Raw genomic sequence first — 20,664 nt, 5'->3', positions numbered from 1 at the left:
CATGAAACATGGGAACAACACTTTACATGTTGCTTTCATATTTTTGTTCAGTAGTAAGAAGAATATAATTGAACTTAGCTGAATAAAATATAAACAATATTTTTCCAATTCCAGAGCGAGTGCTAATATGAAGTGGCTATGTTAAAAAGTGATCGTTTGAACCAGGTCCTTCCTATATGCTAGATTTAGAGTTATTTGGAAACTTTAGTTGTGAATGATAAAAACCTTAGAATGTCATGGGCTTCATGACCGAACTATAAGATTATAAAAAATTGCAAAAAATTATTGCACTCTGTTCCTGTAACGGTTTTCTTGCGGTGAAGGAGAGGCGGACCAAAACGCAGCGTGGTGATTATTCATGGTTCTTTAATGAAGAAACTATACATGAATAGACTAACAAAAACAAGAAACGTGAAAACCTAAAACAGCCCTATCTGGTGCAAACACAGAGACAGGAACAATCACCCACAAACACACGGTGAAACCCAGGCTACCTAAGTATGATTCTCAATCAGAGACAACTAATGACACCTGCCTCTGATTGAGAACCATACTAGGCCGAAACATAGAAATCCCCAAATCATAGAATTGGGCTGAGGGGCACTGGCGGCCCCTGGCTGACTGGCGGCCCCTGGCTGACTGGCGGCACTGGCGGCGACTGGCGGACCCTGGCAGACTGGCGGCACTGGCGGCCCCTGGCAGACTGGCGGCACTGGCGGCCCCTGGCAGACTGGCGGCTCCTGGCAGACTGGCGGCACTGGCGGCTCCTGGGCAGACTGGCGGCACTGGCGGCGCGAGGAGCTCAGATGGCGCTGGGCAGACAGGAAGCTCCGGCAACGCTGGAGAGGACAGCTCTGGCAGCGCCAAACAGGCGGGAGACTCCGACAGCGCTGGAGAGGAGGAAGGCTCTGGCAGCGCTGGAGAGGCGGGAGACTCCGACAGCGCTGGAGAGGAGGAAGGCTCCGGCAGCGCTGGACAGGCGGGAGTACCTGTAAGGATGAGCCGGAGAGACAGCCTGGTGCGGGGGGCTGCCACCGGAGGGCTGGTGCATGGAGGTGGTGACGGATAGACCGGACCGTGCAGGCGCACTGGAGCTCTTGAGCACCGAGCCTGCCCAACCCTACCTGGTTGCATGCTCCCGGTCGCCCTGCCAGTGCGGCAAGGTGGAATAGCCCGCACTGGGCTATGCAGGCGAACCGGGGACACCATGCGCAAGGCTGGTGTCATGTAAGCCGGCCCAAGGAGAGGCACTGGAGACCAGATGCGTAGAGCCGGCTTCATGGCACTTGGCTCGATGCCCACTCTAGCCCGGCCAATATGGAGCTGGAATGTATCGCACTGGGCTATGCACCGCACTGGGGACACCGTGCGCTTCGGTGCCTGCCCGGTCTCTCCAGCCCCCCGGTAAGCACAGGAAGTTGGCGCAGGTCTCCTACCTGGCTTCGCCACACTTCCTGTGTGCCCCCCCCCCCAAGACATTTTTGGGGCTGACTCTCTCCACGCCGCCGTGCTGCCTCCTCATACCAGCGCCTCTCCGCCTTCGCCGCCTCCAGCTCTTCTTTGGGGCGGCGATATTCTCCAGGCTGTGCCCAGGGTCCTTTACCATCCAACTCATCCTACCATGTCCAGTACTCCTCGCGCTGCTCCTGCTGCCGCTGACTGTTACCACGCCGCTTGGTCCTGTTGTGTTGGGTGATTCTGTCACGGTTGACCTCCTCTTCATCTGAAGAGGAGAGGCGAGATGGATCGGAGGACCAAAATGCGGCGTGGTATGTGCTCATCATGAATTTTAATAAAGAAAACACTGAACACTGAAACACTATACAAAACAATAAACGAAATAACAACCGTGACGCTAATGCGAACTGTGCTGAAACAAGCAATCAACATAGACAATCACCCACAAACAAACAGTGCAACCCAGGCTACCTAAGTATGATTCTCAATCAGAGACAACTAATGACACCTGCCTCTGATTGAGAACCATACTAGGCCGAAACATAGAAATCCCCAAATCATAGAAAATCAAACATAGACTGCCCACCCAACTCACGCCCTGACCATACTAAATAATGACAAAACAAAGGAAGTAAAGGTCAGAACGTGACAGTTCCTTGCCTCAGGCTGCACACAAGGTGTTATCTCATCAAGTGATCATATTTTCACCCATCAGACTTTTCTCAAATTAACCTTGTCTTTACTAATATGTAACATTTGTTTAAGATTTAGAATGGCCCGTTATCAAATGAGCAGCAACAGGGGCAGGGGAAAAATAAATGTAATCCGTATGCACTCGAATAGCGAATGGAGGCTGCTTCCCATGGTTTGTTTTTCAATCATGCTGGGTAGGCTACTCCGGTTTTATAGTGGAGCATGTGCTTAATATTATCAGCTGAGAAATCAATATATTAGCAGCTGGGATCCTCCTCTTTTTAGTGGTAACCATCAGAACTCTGCTTTCACATGGGATTGCATATAGAAATGTCTGGGCTTATAAGAACCCTTATTTCACACCACACATCAACCACTGTTTGAGGAGCATGCTGCCTCTCACTGTGAGACAGGTGATATTCCGCCCAAACTCTGTATGCCATGGGATATCCAACCCTGTTTCTGCAGCTACCCAGTGCTTCATTTGGAAAACCAAGTGAAATCTGCTTGGGAACATTGATAGTAAGATGTTTTCACAACAAAACATATTTCATTAAACTGTTGACAGCTACTCTCTCTGCGCGCTTGAGAAAGGTATGAAGGTGAGAGAAGAGGAGATGGAAACGCATGGTGGTGAGATATGCTGTGGCTAAAGTTAATGTGTCAGTCTATTAATTATGAAAATATAAAGAAAATCCCTATTACTAGGGCTATTCTCTCCCAGACTCATGGAAAGAAAGTTTGGAGTGTAGCATAAGGTCGACCGTCCATCCAGTATGCTAATCCAGTATACAGTTCACACTCAAAAGGTACTAGAATTCGTTTCATTTTGGAGAACATCTTAAATCTATTTGGTGTTTTTTTCTGCCGGGAGTAATATGTGGTAGGCTATTAGGCTATGTATTGTATAATGACACAATCATTATTTTGATGATGTGTTTTTTGTGGGGGCTTGGGCTCATATACACTCACCGGGCAGTTTATTAGGTACCGGGTCAGACCTGCCTTTAGAACAGTCCATCTCATCCCAAATATTCTCTATTGGGTTGAAGTCTGGGGACTCTCAAGTAAACTGAACTAGTAGTGGAACCCGGTGTGGTCTTCCGCTGCAATAGGCCATCCGTGACAAGGGTCGAATAGTTGTGCGTTCCGAAATGCTGTTCTGCACACCACTGTTGTACTTTCGATTGTATTTGCGTTGGTATCAGAGTAGTTATAGGGACAATAGAGCACTTAGTATCAAGTATCAGACCATTAGTGACCTGACGGTCATTAGCGAATTGGTTACTACCAATGCATGTCCAGATTGCATAAAAGGATATTACCATGACTCAACGGTCATGTGGGATTTGGGACTCATGACTCTCGGCGTGGCGGTAATACGGTCACCGCAACAGCCCTAAACCCGGAGACAAGGGTTCAATTCCCACGTCTGTAATTCAGATTAGAAATCTTGTCTCATCTCATCCATATCAATCTCAATTTCCCTGTTTATATGACACCTTCTCAGTTCTCGGGTGATTTCATCAACACCAGAATGCCACAGTAGCGACACACAAGGACAACGCCGTGCGTTTCTCAGACGTAGAATGCAAATGCCAGATTGCAATTAAATGAAAGAATAGGCATATCAATGCATGCTGGGAACTTAATAAGCAGGCAATTATTAATTCCAGTGGGTTCGATAAACAAAAGTTTTAACAAGAAGCTTCCGTGTTGTGTTCATCTATCTCTCGGCTGTGGTGCGTTGTTTGTGCATCACAAGTGGTGATCTATAACTGATTACCATCTGATGTGAGAGATGTATTTAGTCACCAACGACAGCCAGGGAAATATCAACCTGGCTGCCTGCCAGTGATTTGAATATTTCTCAAATGAAACAAATCTACCAATATCAATCAATCAATGCATGCTGACTGCATTAGCTAGTTATCACCAGTGATTTACAATCAGTGCAGTTAACTTAAGGTAGGTAAGAGAACCACAAATCACATACATAATGTACATATAAGGTATACATGGTTTTGGTTATCACTAGAATCTGCAAAGTAGTGCCATTGTATGGCTGTTGACTGGGGTCGATGCAATAAGAATATAATTCCACAGTGATGAATCACACATTCAATGGCTTTACATAAGCCATTACATGAGGAAGTATCTATATTTACGGTTGCATATGCAGCAGCAGCCTCTGGTTAGTAATCTTTTGTGATAAGAGCGAGGTTGGATATTTGATTAAAATAGAGAGTTCGGGGCCTCCCGGGTGGCGCAGTGGTTAAGGGCGCTGTACTGCAGCGCCAGCTGTGCCATCAGAGTTCCTGGGTTTGCGCCCAGGCTCTGTCGTAACCGGCCGCGACCGTGGGGCGACGCACAATTGGCCTAGCGTCGCCCGGGGTAGGGAGGGCTTGGTCGGTAGGGGTGTCCTTGTCTCATCGCGCACCAGCGACTCCTGTGGCGGGCTGGGTGCAGTGTGCGCTAACCAAGGTGGCCAGGTGTTTCCTCCGGCGCATTGGTGCGGCTGGCTTCCGGGTTGGATGCGTGCTGTGTTAAGAAGCAGTGGTTGGGTTGGTTGGGTTGTGTATCGGAGGACGCATGACTTTCAACCTTCGTCTCTCCCGAGCCCGTACGGGAGTTGTAGCGATGAGACAAGATAGTAGCTACTACAACAATTGGATACCACGAAAAAGGGGTAAAATTATTATTTTTTTTTATAAAAAAAAAATAAAAATAGAGAGTTCAGTATGAAAAAAACATAGACGTATGCATGTCATTGGCAAACCCTTGCTTATATGTTGACTTGTGAAGAAGATGGTATGTAGCTTTTACACTGTATTGTGCTCTTTATAGAAAGTTAAGGAATAGCTCCTACCACAGAGTTACATTGGTATGAGACACTTCACTCCAATTTAGTGATTGGAGAAGTTCTGTCGTAACCGGCCGCGACCGGGAGGTCCGTGGGGCGACGCACAATTGGCCTAGCGTCGCCCGGGGTAGGGAGGGCTTGGTCGGTAGGGGTGTCCTCGTCTCATCGCGCACCAGCGACTCCTGTGGCGGGCTGGGTGCAGTGTGCGCTAACCAAGGTGGCCAGGTGTTTCCTCCGGCGCATTGGTGCGGCTGGCTTCCGGGTTGGATGCGTGCTGTGTTAAGAAGCAGTGGTTGGGTTGGTTGGGTTGTGTATCGGAGGACGCATGACTTTCAACCTTCGTCTCTCCCGAGCCCGTACGGGAGTTGTAGCGATGAGACAAGATAGTAGCTACTACAACAATTGGATACCACGAAAAAGGGGTAAATAAAAAAAAAATAAAAATAGAGAGTTCAGTATGAAAAAAACATAGACGTATGCATGTCATTGGCAAACCCTTGCTTATATGTTGACTTGTGAAGAAGATGGTATGTAGCTTTTACACTGTATTGTGCTCTTTATAGAAAGTTAAGGAATAGCTCCTACCACAGAGTTACATTGGTATGAGACACTTCACTCCAATTTAGTGATTGGAGAAGTACATTGCTTTGCAAGGTGGATTTCACAAGCCCTCAAGTTCTGCTAGGGAACAGTGTTGAGTTGAACAAAACAGCAAGATGATATTGTGTGTGGTGGTGAGTAATGGACAGTGAGGATGAAGAACATCTTCCATTAACTGGTGGGATTATTTGCCACTGAGTCATCGCACATGAATGTTCCGGGGAACAAAGCCCCAGCTTATTGGTTTCCTCTCAAACAGTAGCTGATTCATTTCTGAAACGCCACACAAACAACCAGAGCAATGTGTCTGTCTAACACTCTCCAGGACCAGAGGTTGACACCATCGCTAAGGAAAATTGTGTTGAGTTTTTATGAAAAGGGGAAGTGAATTACCCTCCTCTTTCAAATGTCATTGTTTTATTGGGACAGACATATTGATTAAAAAAGGGGGAAACCGATGAGAGGTGTGCAGACCGGGTTGAGGAGATCAATTTGGGGATTGAAATTCGAATTTTTTTTTTACAGGTCATGCGCAGTCTGCAGTCTGGAGTTGGCTGCGTTTGCACTAGACCAAACTCAGACACAAGCAAAACAAAATTGGAGGTAAATTCTCTGGCGGCAAGTCTCTCTGTCTGGACCACTTGATGGCCGCCATTAAGAAGGAGTGAGGAACATCTGAGGCCTGTCACAGCTGCTATGTTTGTGGTGCAATTTCAGGCCCCCAAAGTAAACAGTGTCCATATGCTCGACGTTCACACCCAATCTATTACCTATTAATGGTCTTAAGGAGAGTTCACACGGAGGTCAAGGTGTCCAGACAGTTGGGGACAGCCTGGGTGATTAGGAAACCCTTATTTGCAGCTGCTAAGTGGATTGTTGGCATGACAGAAGGCTAGATCACGGAGACAAAGATGACAATACGGCAAGACAACAGTATTTGTGGCCGGGAAATGGTAACAAACATGTAAAAAGAACTGGCTTGATCCGATGGTACTACACTACAAGAATTTGATTAAAGGATTCAAAACCCTTGAACTGACATAATAAGTCACAGTGAAAGACTACCTGGGCTTTGGTAATGAAATAAGGTCTTGGCTTGGCAATGAATGGAAGATGAGGATGGGCTAAACTTGAGGGGGTTGGAGAGAATGGGACAGCATGCGTCATCCCTTTGAATGGACACGATCAGCATGGATAAAATTAATTGCCAACTGTCTGATAACCGTAGACATAATCTGAAATTAGTAATGGCTCAATAGCAATGCTCTCTTCACTAATTAATCACTGTAACACTCTTCCTAAACTACTTGTCATAGGGCCCGATCTACCCTAAGCCAGTTTGATCAAATTAAATTGTATTTATCAAATGCGCCTAATACAATGCGTGTGATATCCCAGAAATGTTGCATATGCACAAAAAAGCTTATTTCTCTCAAATGTTGTGCACAAATTTGTTTACATCCCTGTTAGTGAGCATTTCTATTTTGCCCAGATAATCCATCCACCTGACAGGTGTGGCATATCAAGAAGCTGATTAAAACAGCATGATCATTACCCAGGTGCACCTTGTGCTGGGGACAATAAAAGGGCACTCTAATTTCTCTACCATAAGCCGCCTCCAACATCGTTTTAAAGAATTTGACAGTACGTGCAACTGGCCTCACAACCGCAGACCATGTGTAACCACGCCACCAAGGTCCTCCACATCTGCTTCTTCACCTGTGGGATCATCTGAGACCAGCCACCCGGACAAGTGATGAAATTGTGTGTTTGCACAACTGAAGAATCTCTCTGCAAACTTTCAGAAACCGTCTCAGGGAAGCTCATCTACGTGCTTGTCGTCCTCAGCAGGGTCTTGACCTGACTGCAGTATGGAGAAGTGTGCTCTTCACAGAGGAATCCCTGTTTCAACCGTACCGGGTAGATGGCACACAGCATGTATGGCGTCTCGTTGGCGACCAGTTTGCTGATGTCAACGTTGTGTACAGAGTGCCCATGGTGGCGGTGGGGTTATGGTATGGGCAGGCATAAGCTACAGACAACGAACACAATTGCATTTTATGGATAGCAATTTGAATGCACAGAGATAACGTAACGAGATCCTGAGGCCCATTGTCGTGCCATTCATCCGCTGCCATCACCTCATGTTTCAGCATGATAATGTGCAGCTCCATGTCGCAAGGATCTGTACACAATTATTGGAAGCTGAAAATGTCCCAGTTCTTCCATGGCTTGCATACTCATCAGACATGCTCATTGGGATGCATTGGATCGACGTGTATGCCAGCGTGTTACAGTTCCCGCCATTATCCATCAACTTCGCAAAGCCATTGAAGAGGAGTGGGACAACATTGCACAACCCACAATCAACAGCCTGATCAACTCTATGCGAAGAAGATGGTGATCACACCAGATTCTGACTGGTTTCTGATCCACGCCCCTACTTTCTTTTGTTAAGGTATTTGTGACCAACAGATTAATATCTGTATTCCCAGTCATGTGAAATCCATAGATTAGGGCCTAATACAGTTACTGAAATTGACTGATTTCCTTATAGGAACTGTAATTCAGTAAAATCTTTGACATTTTGCATGTTGCGTTTATATTTTTGCTCAATGTACATGAAGGCAGGGTAAAGTGACTAGCCATCAGGATAGATAATAATATGTGTAAAATAAAGAACAGAGTAGAAGCAGCAGAGTCACAGCAACAGATAAACCTTCACGTAAGCTACTGTATATTCCAAGCATTCATAACAGGGCATGATAGTGTCCGCTTTCATAACAGGGCATGACAGTGTCCATTCATTTACGATAATCAGACATGACACCATCTGATATGCAACACACAGGCCAATGACAACATTATGCATCAATGCATCACTGCATTTAGAGTATTGAAAGGACATTACACTCCAAAATCTAAGTTTGTCAGATGTTTTCAATAGTATCCTAATATCAAGATGAATTCATGTCCCACACCACCAGTTGTGTAGGCCTCAGCTATACACCTCAATTGAATGGAAAAGATAAGCACAATAAACCTGGACATTATATGGTTCTTATCTTTCTATTCTTTTTGGACAGTGGCATATCGCTGGAACTACAAAGCAGATGGGCTTGGAGCTGGACTTATCTCAACAGAAGAACACATTTGAGGTCTGAAAACATCTCTGTTTTTGGAGTGTAACACACTTGGTGCTCTTGAGCCAAAAATGGTCCCCTAAATGGCAAAAATGATTGTCCAGAAATGACCTCATTGGAAAGAAAAGGGCACATCTCCTTGTTAGCCTATAAATGACAGATTGTATTGTATGAGGAAAGAAATATATTACTATTATCATAGTGCCTATGAACTGTTCAGACGACACACATAATTTGAGTTAGCAACTAAACTACTATAATGTACATTTTAATGTAAGTATAATAAGACAGCTACGTACCTTACTGGCCCCAGGCAGCAGGTGCAGTTTGACATATGGATCTGAGAGCCCGTTGTGGTCCATGGGTTTTAGCCCCTGTGGGAGAGACAGACAGAGAAGAGAGTGTCGTAAGACTTCACAAGGTAGTACCTGCCAGACATACAAGGCCACCTGACATCCAATTTAAGTCAAAAACGTTTGTTTCTGTCAAGTGCACAACCTCGTCAGAAGAACAAAAGCCATGTCACCTAAATAGAAACTCCAGACGTGAGACCTGTTCCACAGCTGGCAAAATAACTTTTCCACAAACTAAAAATTCCATCTCACTGCCTCAGTCGACTTCAGAATGTGTTGAGAGAAACTGAAATAACGAGTAAATATAACTCTTATGAAGGTTAGCTCTCTAACAAGAGAACTAAAACGGTTCATGTGAAGTACTGGTTCAGCATATGTGTTAGTAAATCAGCTATACTGAACAAAAACATAAACGCAAAATGGAACAATTTCAAAGATTTTATTGAGTTACAGTTCATAAAAGTACATCAGTCAATTGAAATGAATTAATTAGGCCCTAATCTATCTATGGATCTATGGATTTCACATGACTGGGAATACAGATTTGTATTTGTTGGTCACAGAAAAGTAGGGGCGTGGATCAGAAAACCAGTCAGTATCTGGTGTGAACACCATTTGCCTCATGCAGCGTGACACATCTCCTTCACATAGAGTTGATCCGGCTGTTGACTGTGGCCTATGGAATGTTGCCCCACTCCTCTTCAATGGCTGTGCGAAGTTACTGGATACGGGCGGGCACTGGAACACGCTGTCCTACATGTTAATCCATAGCATCCCAAACATGCTCAATGGGTGACCTATCAGGACACCAACACAAAATGTGAAGAAATCCAAGGGGTCTAAATACTTTTGCAAGGCACTGTATATTTCCCCATATCAACCAAACACCATTGATGTGCAGCATCAGCTACTGCGGCAGTGAATGGAGTTGCCCAACCTTGTACTAGGCCATTGTCAGATGGACATGTATTAATATTTGAAGTTACAATAAACAGATTGTTGTAACTCTTAGTTGTTTGTGACTTGTTTGCAATTGCCGAGTGTCAGCTGAATCAAAGTTGTACTTTTTCTCTCTCTCCCCCTTAGTTAAGTTGAACTGTTTTCCTTTTGTGTGTGAGCTCGCACGTGTCTGTCTGTCTGCGTCAGTGCTATCCTATCTCCCAAACTTATTTGCTCAGCCATGTGTGGGATGAACATTCATCACTGTGTGTGTGGTATTTCTCTCCCAACACAGAGCAACCCTTGGTAATGAATGTTTTTTTTGATCCCCATGAGTTTCGGGTGAACAAGTGCAAAGTTAATATTTCTATTTTCGTGAGGCGGCTACTCGTCTGCAAAACCTTTTATACATATTTGTGTGTGCCTAATCAAAAACTCATGTCACATTCCAATTCCACATCAAAACCAAACTATGAAAACTTTAAGAACAAAAAAGCTTGAAATATGATTGTAGGACTGAGTGGAGCAGGAGGGAATGAGTGTTTTTTCTCTGTTCCTACGTCGCTTCTTCTTAGCAATCATTTGTTGGAGGTCCATTACTGCCTCTACTCTCTACGCTCTGGGCCTTTCCTCCTTTCATTCGCAGCATCTCATCTCCTCTACAAAGCCCCAGGTTGAGTCAGATGTTTGTGTGGGACACAGATGGATGTTCTCTTTGATAGTCCAGCGGTGCCAGTGTCTCCCCATTGTGCGAGCTGCTTCAGAGACGCTCCACAGATGTGAATTGATAGGATCTGTCGTGGAATTGCGCCAGACAACAAAAAGGTTCCCAACAAATACTTGTGGGCCTCACTACTCCAAGTTATGTTATGTTATGTTCTACTGTAGATACCACTACCAGTCTCTGGGCTGAACCCAATAGGATTCAGACACTTTGGAATAAGCTGTCTACAAGTAACATGAAATATCAGCTTTGCATTTGACAGGCAGCTCAAGGCTGATGTATTGAGTATATGTAGTGTTTAGTGAGTGGATGCTTCCCTAGGTAAATTGTTTTGTTCATGGTTTAAACAGCTAACTGGCTGACATACAGTATGAGCCTAGGGGTGCTCCTTCACTCTGTTACATCGCTGAAGAGCAATAGATCAGTAGCTTTGACGCACTATGATATTGTGTTCTTGCGTTGTCACCAGAGTTGGGGTTAAGTTGGGGTTTCCCTCTCCCTGTAAATTTCATATAACTCAATTCAAACTCCAGTTCAGTCTTTGAATTCAGAGATAATTCAATTCCTCTCAATTCCAATGTTAGGTACATTCCCCAAATTCCAATTTGAATTCAATTCCTTCAGGCTTTCAGGATGATAATGTCACCGTTCAGACAGGCTAGCTATACAGGAAATATAAAAATACGAGTTGAAATGATTTAAAACAAATCCTGTACTCCATTTTTTATACTAATTGCCTTACTTCCATGAATTCAAGATTAAATATTTGTACAGTTACAATTCAATTTCAATTGAAATAGTCCAAACAGTCTAATCCCAATTCAATAACTTAAAGAATGTTGACATTTGAATTGAATTCAACATAAATTCTCTACTCCATGAGTGAATTTAATTGGAATTTCAAATTACATTGGAATTGACCAAAACCCTGACTGTTAGGCTGTATGGGTGGAAGCATTAAATACATGGTGAGGTAACACTCAACCAAAGCTCCCTGTGCAGCTACAACCCCCTCTACCCAGTTTTCTTCCTTACTGAAGACTAGCCCAGTCAACCGAAACAGAAGCAAGCGAGATCAGGCTAGTGACCGAGATCAGAATAGTTCCACCAGGCTAGAGGAGGACCAGACATGGGCACTGGTCTGAAATACCTGGACATCTGGTTAAGTGTTCTACAGGATACCAGGTATGATGGCCCAAATTGAGCCATGAATGTCTCATTTAGAAAATGGTTGAAGTCAAGCATGAGAGGCCATTGTCAAATGACCACCTACAACCAAAGCTGAAATGCTTTCATCATCTAACAATTTTTTGACATCTCTTGAAAGTGAAGACAGCGAATAGGCTATAGCATACATATTTTCCCATTAAAACTTGAAACTATGGCACTAAAAAATGGCAGTTGATTGAAGGGACTGACATACAGTAGATACTATCTCCCTCCGTGGCGGTTACCACCCCACTGACCTTAACTCTAAACTGGGCAGAGATGAATTATGTGGGTTTGGTGTCGGATGAACAGATGATCATCCGCATGATCGTGGCCCTGATTGCCTAAGCCACCAGTGAATAGCCAGTTGATCATAATTATGGGGAAACGGGGGGAGATGACGGTTATGAAAGGCAGATGGGCACCATGCAACAGTGTATCCACACACCTCACACATAGTCATCAATTCCCCTTGATGCTGCCTTTGTGTGTTGTGCCTGTGTCTCCGCCTCCCTCCGGCCCCTTTCCCCACATGCCTGGAAATGTCTGAATTTGTTGAATCAAATCAAGTCCTCTTTATCTTTAATATTACCCTTCCTTGCTTCATCTCCTTACGTGAGGAGGTGTGTGTGGTTGGGCAATGCAGAATACATGTTTGTGAATGTAGAGATTAGTTTCAGTGAAATGCTGGAGGGAATTGGAGGGATGTAAGAAGTCTTGTAGATAACCTAAGCTTCATGGCCTTACATGGCTTGTGTGGAATTTCATTCTGTTAAAGGCCCAGTACCGTTAAAAAAATATTTTACTCAGTTGTATCAATATTTCCACACCATGAGGTTGAAATAATAGAGTTAAATTGTGAAAATGATGATAATGCCTTTTAGTGTTGGAGCTGTTTGAAAAGAGTGGCTGAAATATAAGCCTGTTTTGGTGGGATGGAGTTTGGCCTGCCTGGTGACATCATCATCCGGTAAATGAGTTAGACCAATAAGAAAGACTTCCAAAGATAGTTTTCAGACTTCCCCTCCTCACTTAGACCACTTCCAGACAGTCCTAGCAAAATTCTTGCTTGAGAAATTACTCTATGCTAAGAAGCTATTTTTGTTTCGTTTTACTATTTTAATTAGAGAAAACAAATCACAGTAAGGTAAGTAATTGTTACCTCAAAATGATTTGATATTGAGATAACAATGGCTGCATTGGATCTTTAAGCTTTAATTATATTCAAGTAAACAGGAGTTTGGCAAATTTCAAATGGTGTAGGTGTTACGATCTACTAGGTGTGGTGGGTGGAATCAGGCGCAGAGAGCAGGGTTCAGTCGTTTTCCTCAGATTTATTCCCCAGCGCAACAAAAACAGTCACGCCAACACACAGGGCGTAAATACGTTGCTAGTCCAAAACAACAACAGGACTAAACAGTCCGGAGAATAAATACAATAATAAATCACACCAACAAAACACAGAGTAACAAAAACAAGCCCGCACAAATACCCAGCGGGCCTAGTGCCCTTAAATACCCTACAAACAAATCCTAATACAAAACAGGTGTACCCAATTAACCAATAACCCAAAACAAACGGAAAGGGAATCGATGGCAGCTAATAGGCCGGCGACGACGACCGCCGAGCACCGCCCGAACAGGAAGAGGCACCAACCTCGGCGAGGTTCGTGACAGTACCCCCCCCCTGACGCGCGGCTCCCGCAGCGCGCCGACCCCGGCCTCGAGGACGACCCGGAGGACGAGGCGCAGGGCGATCCGGGTGGAGGCGATGGAAATCCCTCAAGAGGGAAGGATCTAAAATGTCCCTCCCCGGTACCCAGCACCTCTCCTCCGGACCGTACCCCTCCCAGTCCACGAGGTACTGCAGGCCCCTCACCCGGCGTCTCGAGTCCAGAATAGCTCGTACTGTGTACGCCGGGGACCCCTCGATGTCCAGAGGGGGTGGAGGGACCTCCGGTACCTCACTGTCTTGTAGGGGACCAGCTACCACCGGCCTGAGGAGAGACACATGAAACGAGGGGTTAATACGATAATAAGAGGGAAGTTGCAATCTATAACACACCTCGTTTATCCTCCTCAGGACTTTAAATGGCCCCACACACTGCGGCCCCAGCTTCCGGCAGGGCAGGCGGAGGGACAGGTTTCGGGTCGAGAGCCAGACCCTGTCCCCTGGTGCGAACACCGGGGCCTCACTGCGGTGGCGGTCAGCGTCTCTCTTCTGCCGTTCACTGGCCTGCCTGAGAGAATCCTGGACTGCCCGCCAGGTCTCTCTAGAGCGCTGTACCCACTCCTCCACCGCAGGAGCCTCGGTCTGACTCTGATGCCACGGAGCCAGGACCGGCTGGTAACCCAGTACACATTCGAATGGCGACATATTCGTGGACGAATGCCGAAGAGAATTCTGGGCTAACTCTGCCCATGGGACGTACCTTGCCCATTCTCCTGGCCGGTCCTGGCAATACGACCTCAGAAACCTGCCCACTTCCTGGTTTACTCTCTCCACCTGCCCATTACTTTCGGGGTGATAACCAGAGGTAAGGCTGACCGAGATCCCCAGACGCTCCATAAACGCCTTCCAAACCCGAGATGTGAACTGGGGACCCCGATCGGAGACGATATCCTCTGGGACCCCATAGTGCCGGAAGACGTGGGTAAAAAGAGCCTCTGCAGTCTGTAGGGCCGTAGGGAGACCAGGCAATGGGAGGAGACGGCAGGACTTAGAGAACCGATCCACAACGACCAGAACGGTAGTGTTCCCCTGAGATGGGGGAAGATCAGTAAGGAAATCTACCGAGAGATGGGACCATGGCCGTTGTGGAATCGGGAGGGGCTGTAACTTCCCTCTAGGAAGGTGCCTAGGAGCCTTACTCTGGGCGCATACCGAACAGGAAGAGACATAGAGCCTCACATCCCTAGCTAAGGTGGGCCACCAGTATTTCCCTCTAAGACCCCGCACTGTCCTATCGATCCCCGGATGACCCGCAGACGGTAGTGTGTGAGCCCACCGAATCAACTTATCACGAACACCAAGCGGTACGTAACTTCTGCCAGTCGGACACTGTGCAGGCGCAGGTTCAACCCTCAACGCCCGCTCGATGTCCGCGTCCACCTCCCATACCACTGGGGCCACCAGCCGAGAAGCAGGAAGGATGGGAGTGGGTTCGATAGACCGGTCCTCAGTGTCATAGAGACGGGACAGCGCGTCGGCCTTAGTGTTGAGGGAACCTGGTCTGTAAGAGATCGTAAATCTAAAACGTGTAAAGAACATGGCCCACCTAGCCTGGCGCGGATTCAGTCTCCTCGCTGCACGAATATACTCCAGATTACGGTGATCAGTCCAGATGAGAAAAGGGTGTTTAGCCCCCTCTAGCCAGTGTCTCCACACCTTCAGGGCCTTTACCATAGCTAGTAACTCCCGGTCCCCCACATCATAGTTCCGCTCTGCCGGACCCAGCTTCTTAGAAAAGAAAGCGCAGGGACGGAGCTTCGGTGGCGTACCCGAGCGCTGAGACAGCACGGCTCCAACCCCAGCCTCGGACGCATCCACCTCCACTATGAATGCTAACGAAGGGTCCGGATGCGCCAACACGGGAGCCCCAGTGAACAGTGCCTTCAACTGGTTGAAGGCTCCATCAGCCTCTGCTGATCACCGCAAACGCACCGGCCCTCCCTTCAGCAGTGAGGTAATGGGCGCCGCTACTTGGCCAAAACCCCGGATAAACCTCCGGTAGTAATTGGCAAACCCTAAAAACCGCTGCACCTCCTTTACCGTGGTCGGAGTCGGCCAATTACGCACGGCATTAACGCGGTCACACTCCATCATCATCCCCGAGCTGGAAATGCGATAACCCAGGAAGGAAACGGCTGGTTTGGAAAACACACATTTCTCAGCCTTGACGTATAGGTCATGCTCCAGCAGTCGCCCAAGAACCTTGCGCACCAGGGAAACATGCGCGGCGCGTGTGGCAGAATAAATCAAGATGTCATCAATATAGACTACCACACCCTGCCCGTGCAAGTCCCTGAGAATCTCATCTACAAAGGATTGAAAGACGGCTGGAGCATTTTTCAACCCATACGGCATGACGAGGTACTCATAGTGGCCTGATGTGGTACTAAACGCTGTTTTCCACTCGTCTCCTCCCCGAATACGCACCAGATTATACGCGCTCCTGAGGTCCAGTTTTGTGAAGAAACGCGCTCCGTGGAATGATTCCACCGCCGTAGCGATGAGAGGTAGCGGATAACTAAAACCCACTGTGATCGAATTGAGACCTCGATAATCAATGCACGGACGCAGACCTCCCTCCTTTTTCCTCACAAAAAAGAAACTCGAGGAGACGGGTGACATGGAGGGCCGAATGTACCCCTGTCTCAGAGCTTCCGTGACATATGTTTCCATAGCCAGCGTCTCCTCCTGTGACAGTGGGTACACATGACTCCGGGGAAGTGCAGCGTTCTCCAGGAGGTTTATCACGCAATCCCACCGTCGATGGGGTGGTAATTTGGTCGCTTTCCTCTTACTAAAAGCGATAGCCAAATCGGCATATTCTGGGGGAATGCGCACGGTGGAAACCTGGTCTGGACTCTCCACCGTCGTGGCACCGATGGAAACTCCTAAACACCTCTCTGAACACTCGTCTGACCACCCCTTAAGAGCCCCCTGTTTCCAGGAAATAAGGGGATTGTGAATAGCCAGCCAGGGAACCCCCAACACCACCGGAAACCCAGGTGAATCAATAAGGTAGAAACTGATCCTCTCCCTATGATTCCCCTGCGTTACCATGTCCAGCGGAATCGTGGCCTCCCTGACCAGCCCTGACCCTAGCGGTCGGCTATCTAAGGAGTGCACGGGGACAGGTGGGTCTATCTGCACTAACGGAATACCCAATTTACGGGCGAGTCCACGATCCATAAAGCTCACAGCTGCGCCTGAATCGACTAGCGCCTTATGCTGAAGAGAGGGGAAAAATGCAGGGAAAAAAATTAACAAAAACATGTGACCAACAGGGAGCTCTGGGTGAGTTTGGTGCTTACTCACCTGGGGTGGCCGAGGAGCGCTCTGCCGACCATCTCGACTCCCAGAGGGACTCCTCCAACACCGGTCCGAAGTGTGTCCTCTCCGTCCACAATAGGAGCAGGAGGAGCCCCCTCTGATCCCCCTAGATGCAGCTCCTCCCAACTCCATCGGAGTGGGAGTGGGAGAGCTGGACGGTGGAATTAACAGGACCCCTTCTGAACGCCCGCGGGCAGCTAGCAGGTTGTCCAATCGAATAGACATGTCTATTAGTTCATCCAGGGAGAGAGTTGTGTCCCTGCAAGCCAGCTCCCGGCGGACGTCCTCCCGGAGACTACACCGGTAATGGTCCATCAGGGCCCTGTCATTCCACCCAGCACCAGCAGCTAGGGTCCTAAACTCCAACGCGAAGTCCTGCGCGCTCCTCGTCTCCTGTCTGAGGTGGAACAGTCGCTCACCCGCCGCTTTACCCTCTGGTGGATGATCGAACACTGCTCGGAAACGGCGAGTGAACTCCAGGTAGTTGTCCCGAGCTGAGTCTGGACTGTTCCAGACTGCGTTAGCCCAGTCCAGGGCCCTGCCCGTTAAACAGGAGACGAGGAGGCTCACACTCTCCTCACCCGAGGGAGCCGGACGCACGGTAGCCAGGTAGAGCTCCAGCTGGAGCAAAAATCCCTGCCACCCAGCAGCCGCTCCATCGTACTCCCTCGGGGGGGAGAGACGTAGTGCGCCGGACCCAGAGGACGATGTAGGTGGAGTAGGTGGTGTCGGGAGTGGGGGAGCTGGGGTAGATGTCGGGAGACCACTCCGCTCCCATCGTTCCATCCTCTCCATCATCTGGTCCATCGCGGTACCAATCCGATGGAGGACAGCTGTATGGTGATGAACGCGCTCCTCCATAGTGGGGAGAGGAGTGGTCGCTGCTCCTGCTGACTCCATTTCAGGTGGTGCGGGCTTCTGTTACGATCTACTAGGTGTGGTGGGTGGAATCAGGCGCAGAGAGCAGGGTTCAGTCGTTTTCCTCAGATTTATTCCCCAGCGCAACAAAAACAGTCACGCCAACACACAGGGCGTAAATACGTTGCTAGTCCAAAACAACAACAGGACTAAACAGTCCGGAGAATAAATACAATAATAAATCACACCAACAAAACACAGAGTAACAAAAACAAGCCCGCACAAATACCCAGCGGGCCTAGTGCCCTTAAATACCCTACAAACAAATCCTAATACAAAACAGGTGTACCCAATTAACCAATAACCCAAAACAAACGGAAAGGGAATCGATGGCAGCTAATAGGCCGGCGACGACGACCGCCGAGCACCACCCGAACAGGAAGAGGCACCAACCTCGGCGAGGTTCGTGACAGTAGGATACACTCACTGTTTTTCTTACCTATTTATCAAAGAAGCCACAGGCAGCTGCTTGAAAGTATGCATACCTTTATCTTGCAGGTTTGTGTGGGATGCACACAACTGCCCCCAAAAAATGCTTTTTGAAAAACACAAAGTCTAATCTATCTCAGATTTCAAAAAAACTAAAACTAACCCACTGTTTGCTTAAAACATAAATGTTCTTAATACATTCTGTCTAGCATCTGGGCTACATCTGGAGACCCTTTTCCCAGTTGCTGCATTTTGGCCTTATTCCCTGCCACATTTAACTGTCTCTGGCATATGTCTTTGTTAGCATATCTGACTGGCCTGTGTACCTGCAGAGGGTACCTGCAGAGGCATCAATCACTAACAGCAGTGATAATGGAATAGATGAGTTGGGGTGGAGATCCCAGAGTAACAGTCATGGTGGGGTTAAGAGACAATTTATGCTTAATCCGAAAATGTGGTCGTAGGTGCAGTATGGATAGTGTGACGCAATTGCAGAGCCTCCGGAGGAATGCAGAGGCCAAATTTTGTAACAATGCAAAGGGCTCCGTACAGCTCCGCATTGACATGATTTCTTGATGGTAGGTGGGGCGGGAGGTCCAGTATAAACACAAACTCACTTCCTTGATGCAGATGTCGGATTGACCATGCAGAGCCTTTAACTTATAAAGAAATTAAATCCGCTTTGTGTTTTTTTTCCTACGCCACGATACTAGCAAGTATCGTGATACTGGCCCAAATGTATAGTATACTGTAGGATGTACGCCCAATTTAGAAAGGCTCTATTTTCTCTCTTTCTTAAAACTGCATTGTTGGAAAAGGGCTTGTATGAATTTCACAGTATTTGGCGCATGTGACAAATATAATTTGATTTGAAAGGCTCCACTACTTTACCTGTTGATTCATAGACTTTCAGGTACTGCACATAAACTTACACCGATAAAATAAAAACATACACCGTACCCTCAGCCTGAATCTGGCACTGAATGGTGTGGCTGAACAAATTCAGGACAGTTGCTCTCGAATCTGCAGGAGCCACTCACATCCATACACCCTCCCCCCCTTAGATCAGGGATGGACAACTGGTGGTTCCTGCAGACCCGCGAGCAAATGCGGCACCTCATGATGAGTTCAGATATTTTAAGGCCCCTAACCCCTTCTAAGTTAGCCATCCCTGCCTTAGATTGTAAACTGTCATGGTCAAAACATACACTGAAGATTTAATGGTTGTAGAGGTCTGTCCGTGATAAAGAGATGCTCTGCTTTTTTGACACCACAAAGCAAGTCCTGCGGGCTCTAGTTTCATCTTATCTTGATTATTGTCCAGTCATATGGTCAAGTGCTGCAAAGAAGGACCTAGTGGCTAACATCAATACAATGAATGCCAGTCTCTCTTGGCAAAGAGTTGAGGAAAGACTGATTTTCAATGTACCAAAACGCAAAACGACGACGGATTTGAATTATTCCATTTAAATTATTACACAAAATTATTGCAAATAGAATGTTATATATATGGGGGATACAATTTTCCCAGCTCTGCAGATTTTGCTGCAAGGAGGCAGAGTCATTAGATCATTTATTTTGGTACTGTCCATATGTAGCTCGTTTTTGGTCACAGGTCCAGGAATGGCTGAAGAATTGCAATATTTACCTAGAACTAACACTGCAGATAGCAATACTGGGTGATTTGAAAAGTCACAGTCAATCGATCAATAATATAATCATTATTTTTGTAAAAAAAATAATCTTTAATTTACAATCTGTTGAAACTATGAGAATAGAAAGGTTCAGTACTGTGAAGCATCACAACACAGTTGTGAAATATATGGCAAATAACACCATTCATTTTGGATTTCTAAGAGTTAGATGGGAGGGGTTGAATGGAGCTGAAGGGTTGGACGAATAACAACAAGATAACAAATGTAAAACATACGGGGTCTGTAAAATGTATATAGGTTCAGAACTTTTGTGAAATAGCAGATACAAATATAAATCAAACTGGACGGACATCAGAAATAGAGGAATGCCAACACTAAAAACAAACAAAATATAACTACTGTAAAATAGATTGTGTCTGCAAAATGTGTATAGTATGTATAAACAGAAGGTAGAAGCCTAAGTGTTTTTGTTTATTAGTTTACTCCAATTGGGGGAGGGGTGGTAGGGTTTGCGGGGAATAATAAAGGTATATACTAAAAAAAAGTGTGTATGTGTATACAGTTGAAGTCGGAAGTTTACATACACTTAGGTTGGAGTCATTAAAACTCGTTTTTTCAACCA

At 46.6% G+C, this 20,664-nt stretch overlaps 1 protein-coding gene across 6 annotated transcripts in view; it reads right to left on the bottom strand.

Moving 5' to 3' along the window:
• Window positions 1-20,664, bottom strand: part of LOC110533442 (double C2-like domain-containing protein beta) — a 165,833-nt gene that overhangs the window by 50,895 nt on the left and 94,274 nt on the right. For all 6 annotated transcript variants that reach the window (XM_090186062.1, XM_090186059.1, XM_090186060.1 and 3 more), the window contains one exon: window positions 9,057-9,131. In XM_090186062.1, coding sequence (XP_090042188.1) covers window positions 9,057-9,131 — 75 coding nt within the window. The remainder of the gene's footprint in view (window positions 1-9,056; window positions 9,132-20,664) is intronic.

This window comes from Oncorhynchus mykiss, chromosome 10 (assembly GCF_057628025.1).
Source record: "Oncorhynchus mykiss isolate SJ-2025 chromosome 10, ASM5762802v1, whole genome shotgun sequence".
In the NCBI taxonomy this organism is placed as follows: domain Eukaryota; kingdom Metazoa; phylum Chordata; class Actinopteri; order Salmoniformes; family Salmonidae; genus Oncorhynchus; species Oncorhynchus mykiss.
Note: the sequence above shows the minus strand (reverse complement) of the source record. Positions and strands in the feature narration are given on the sequence as shown.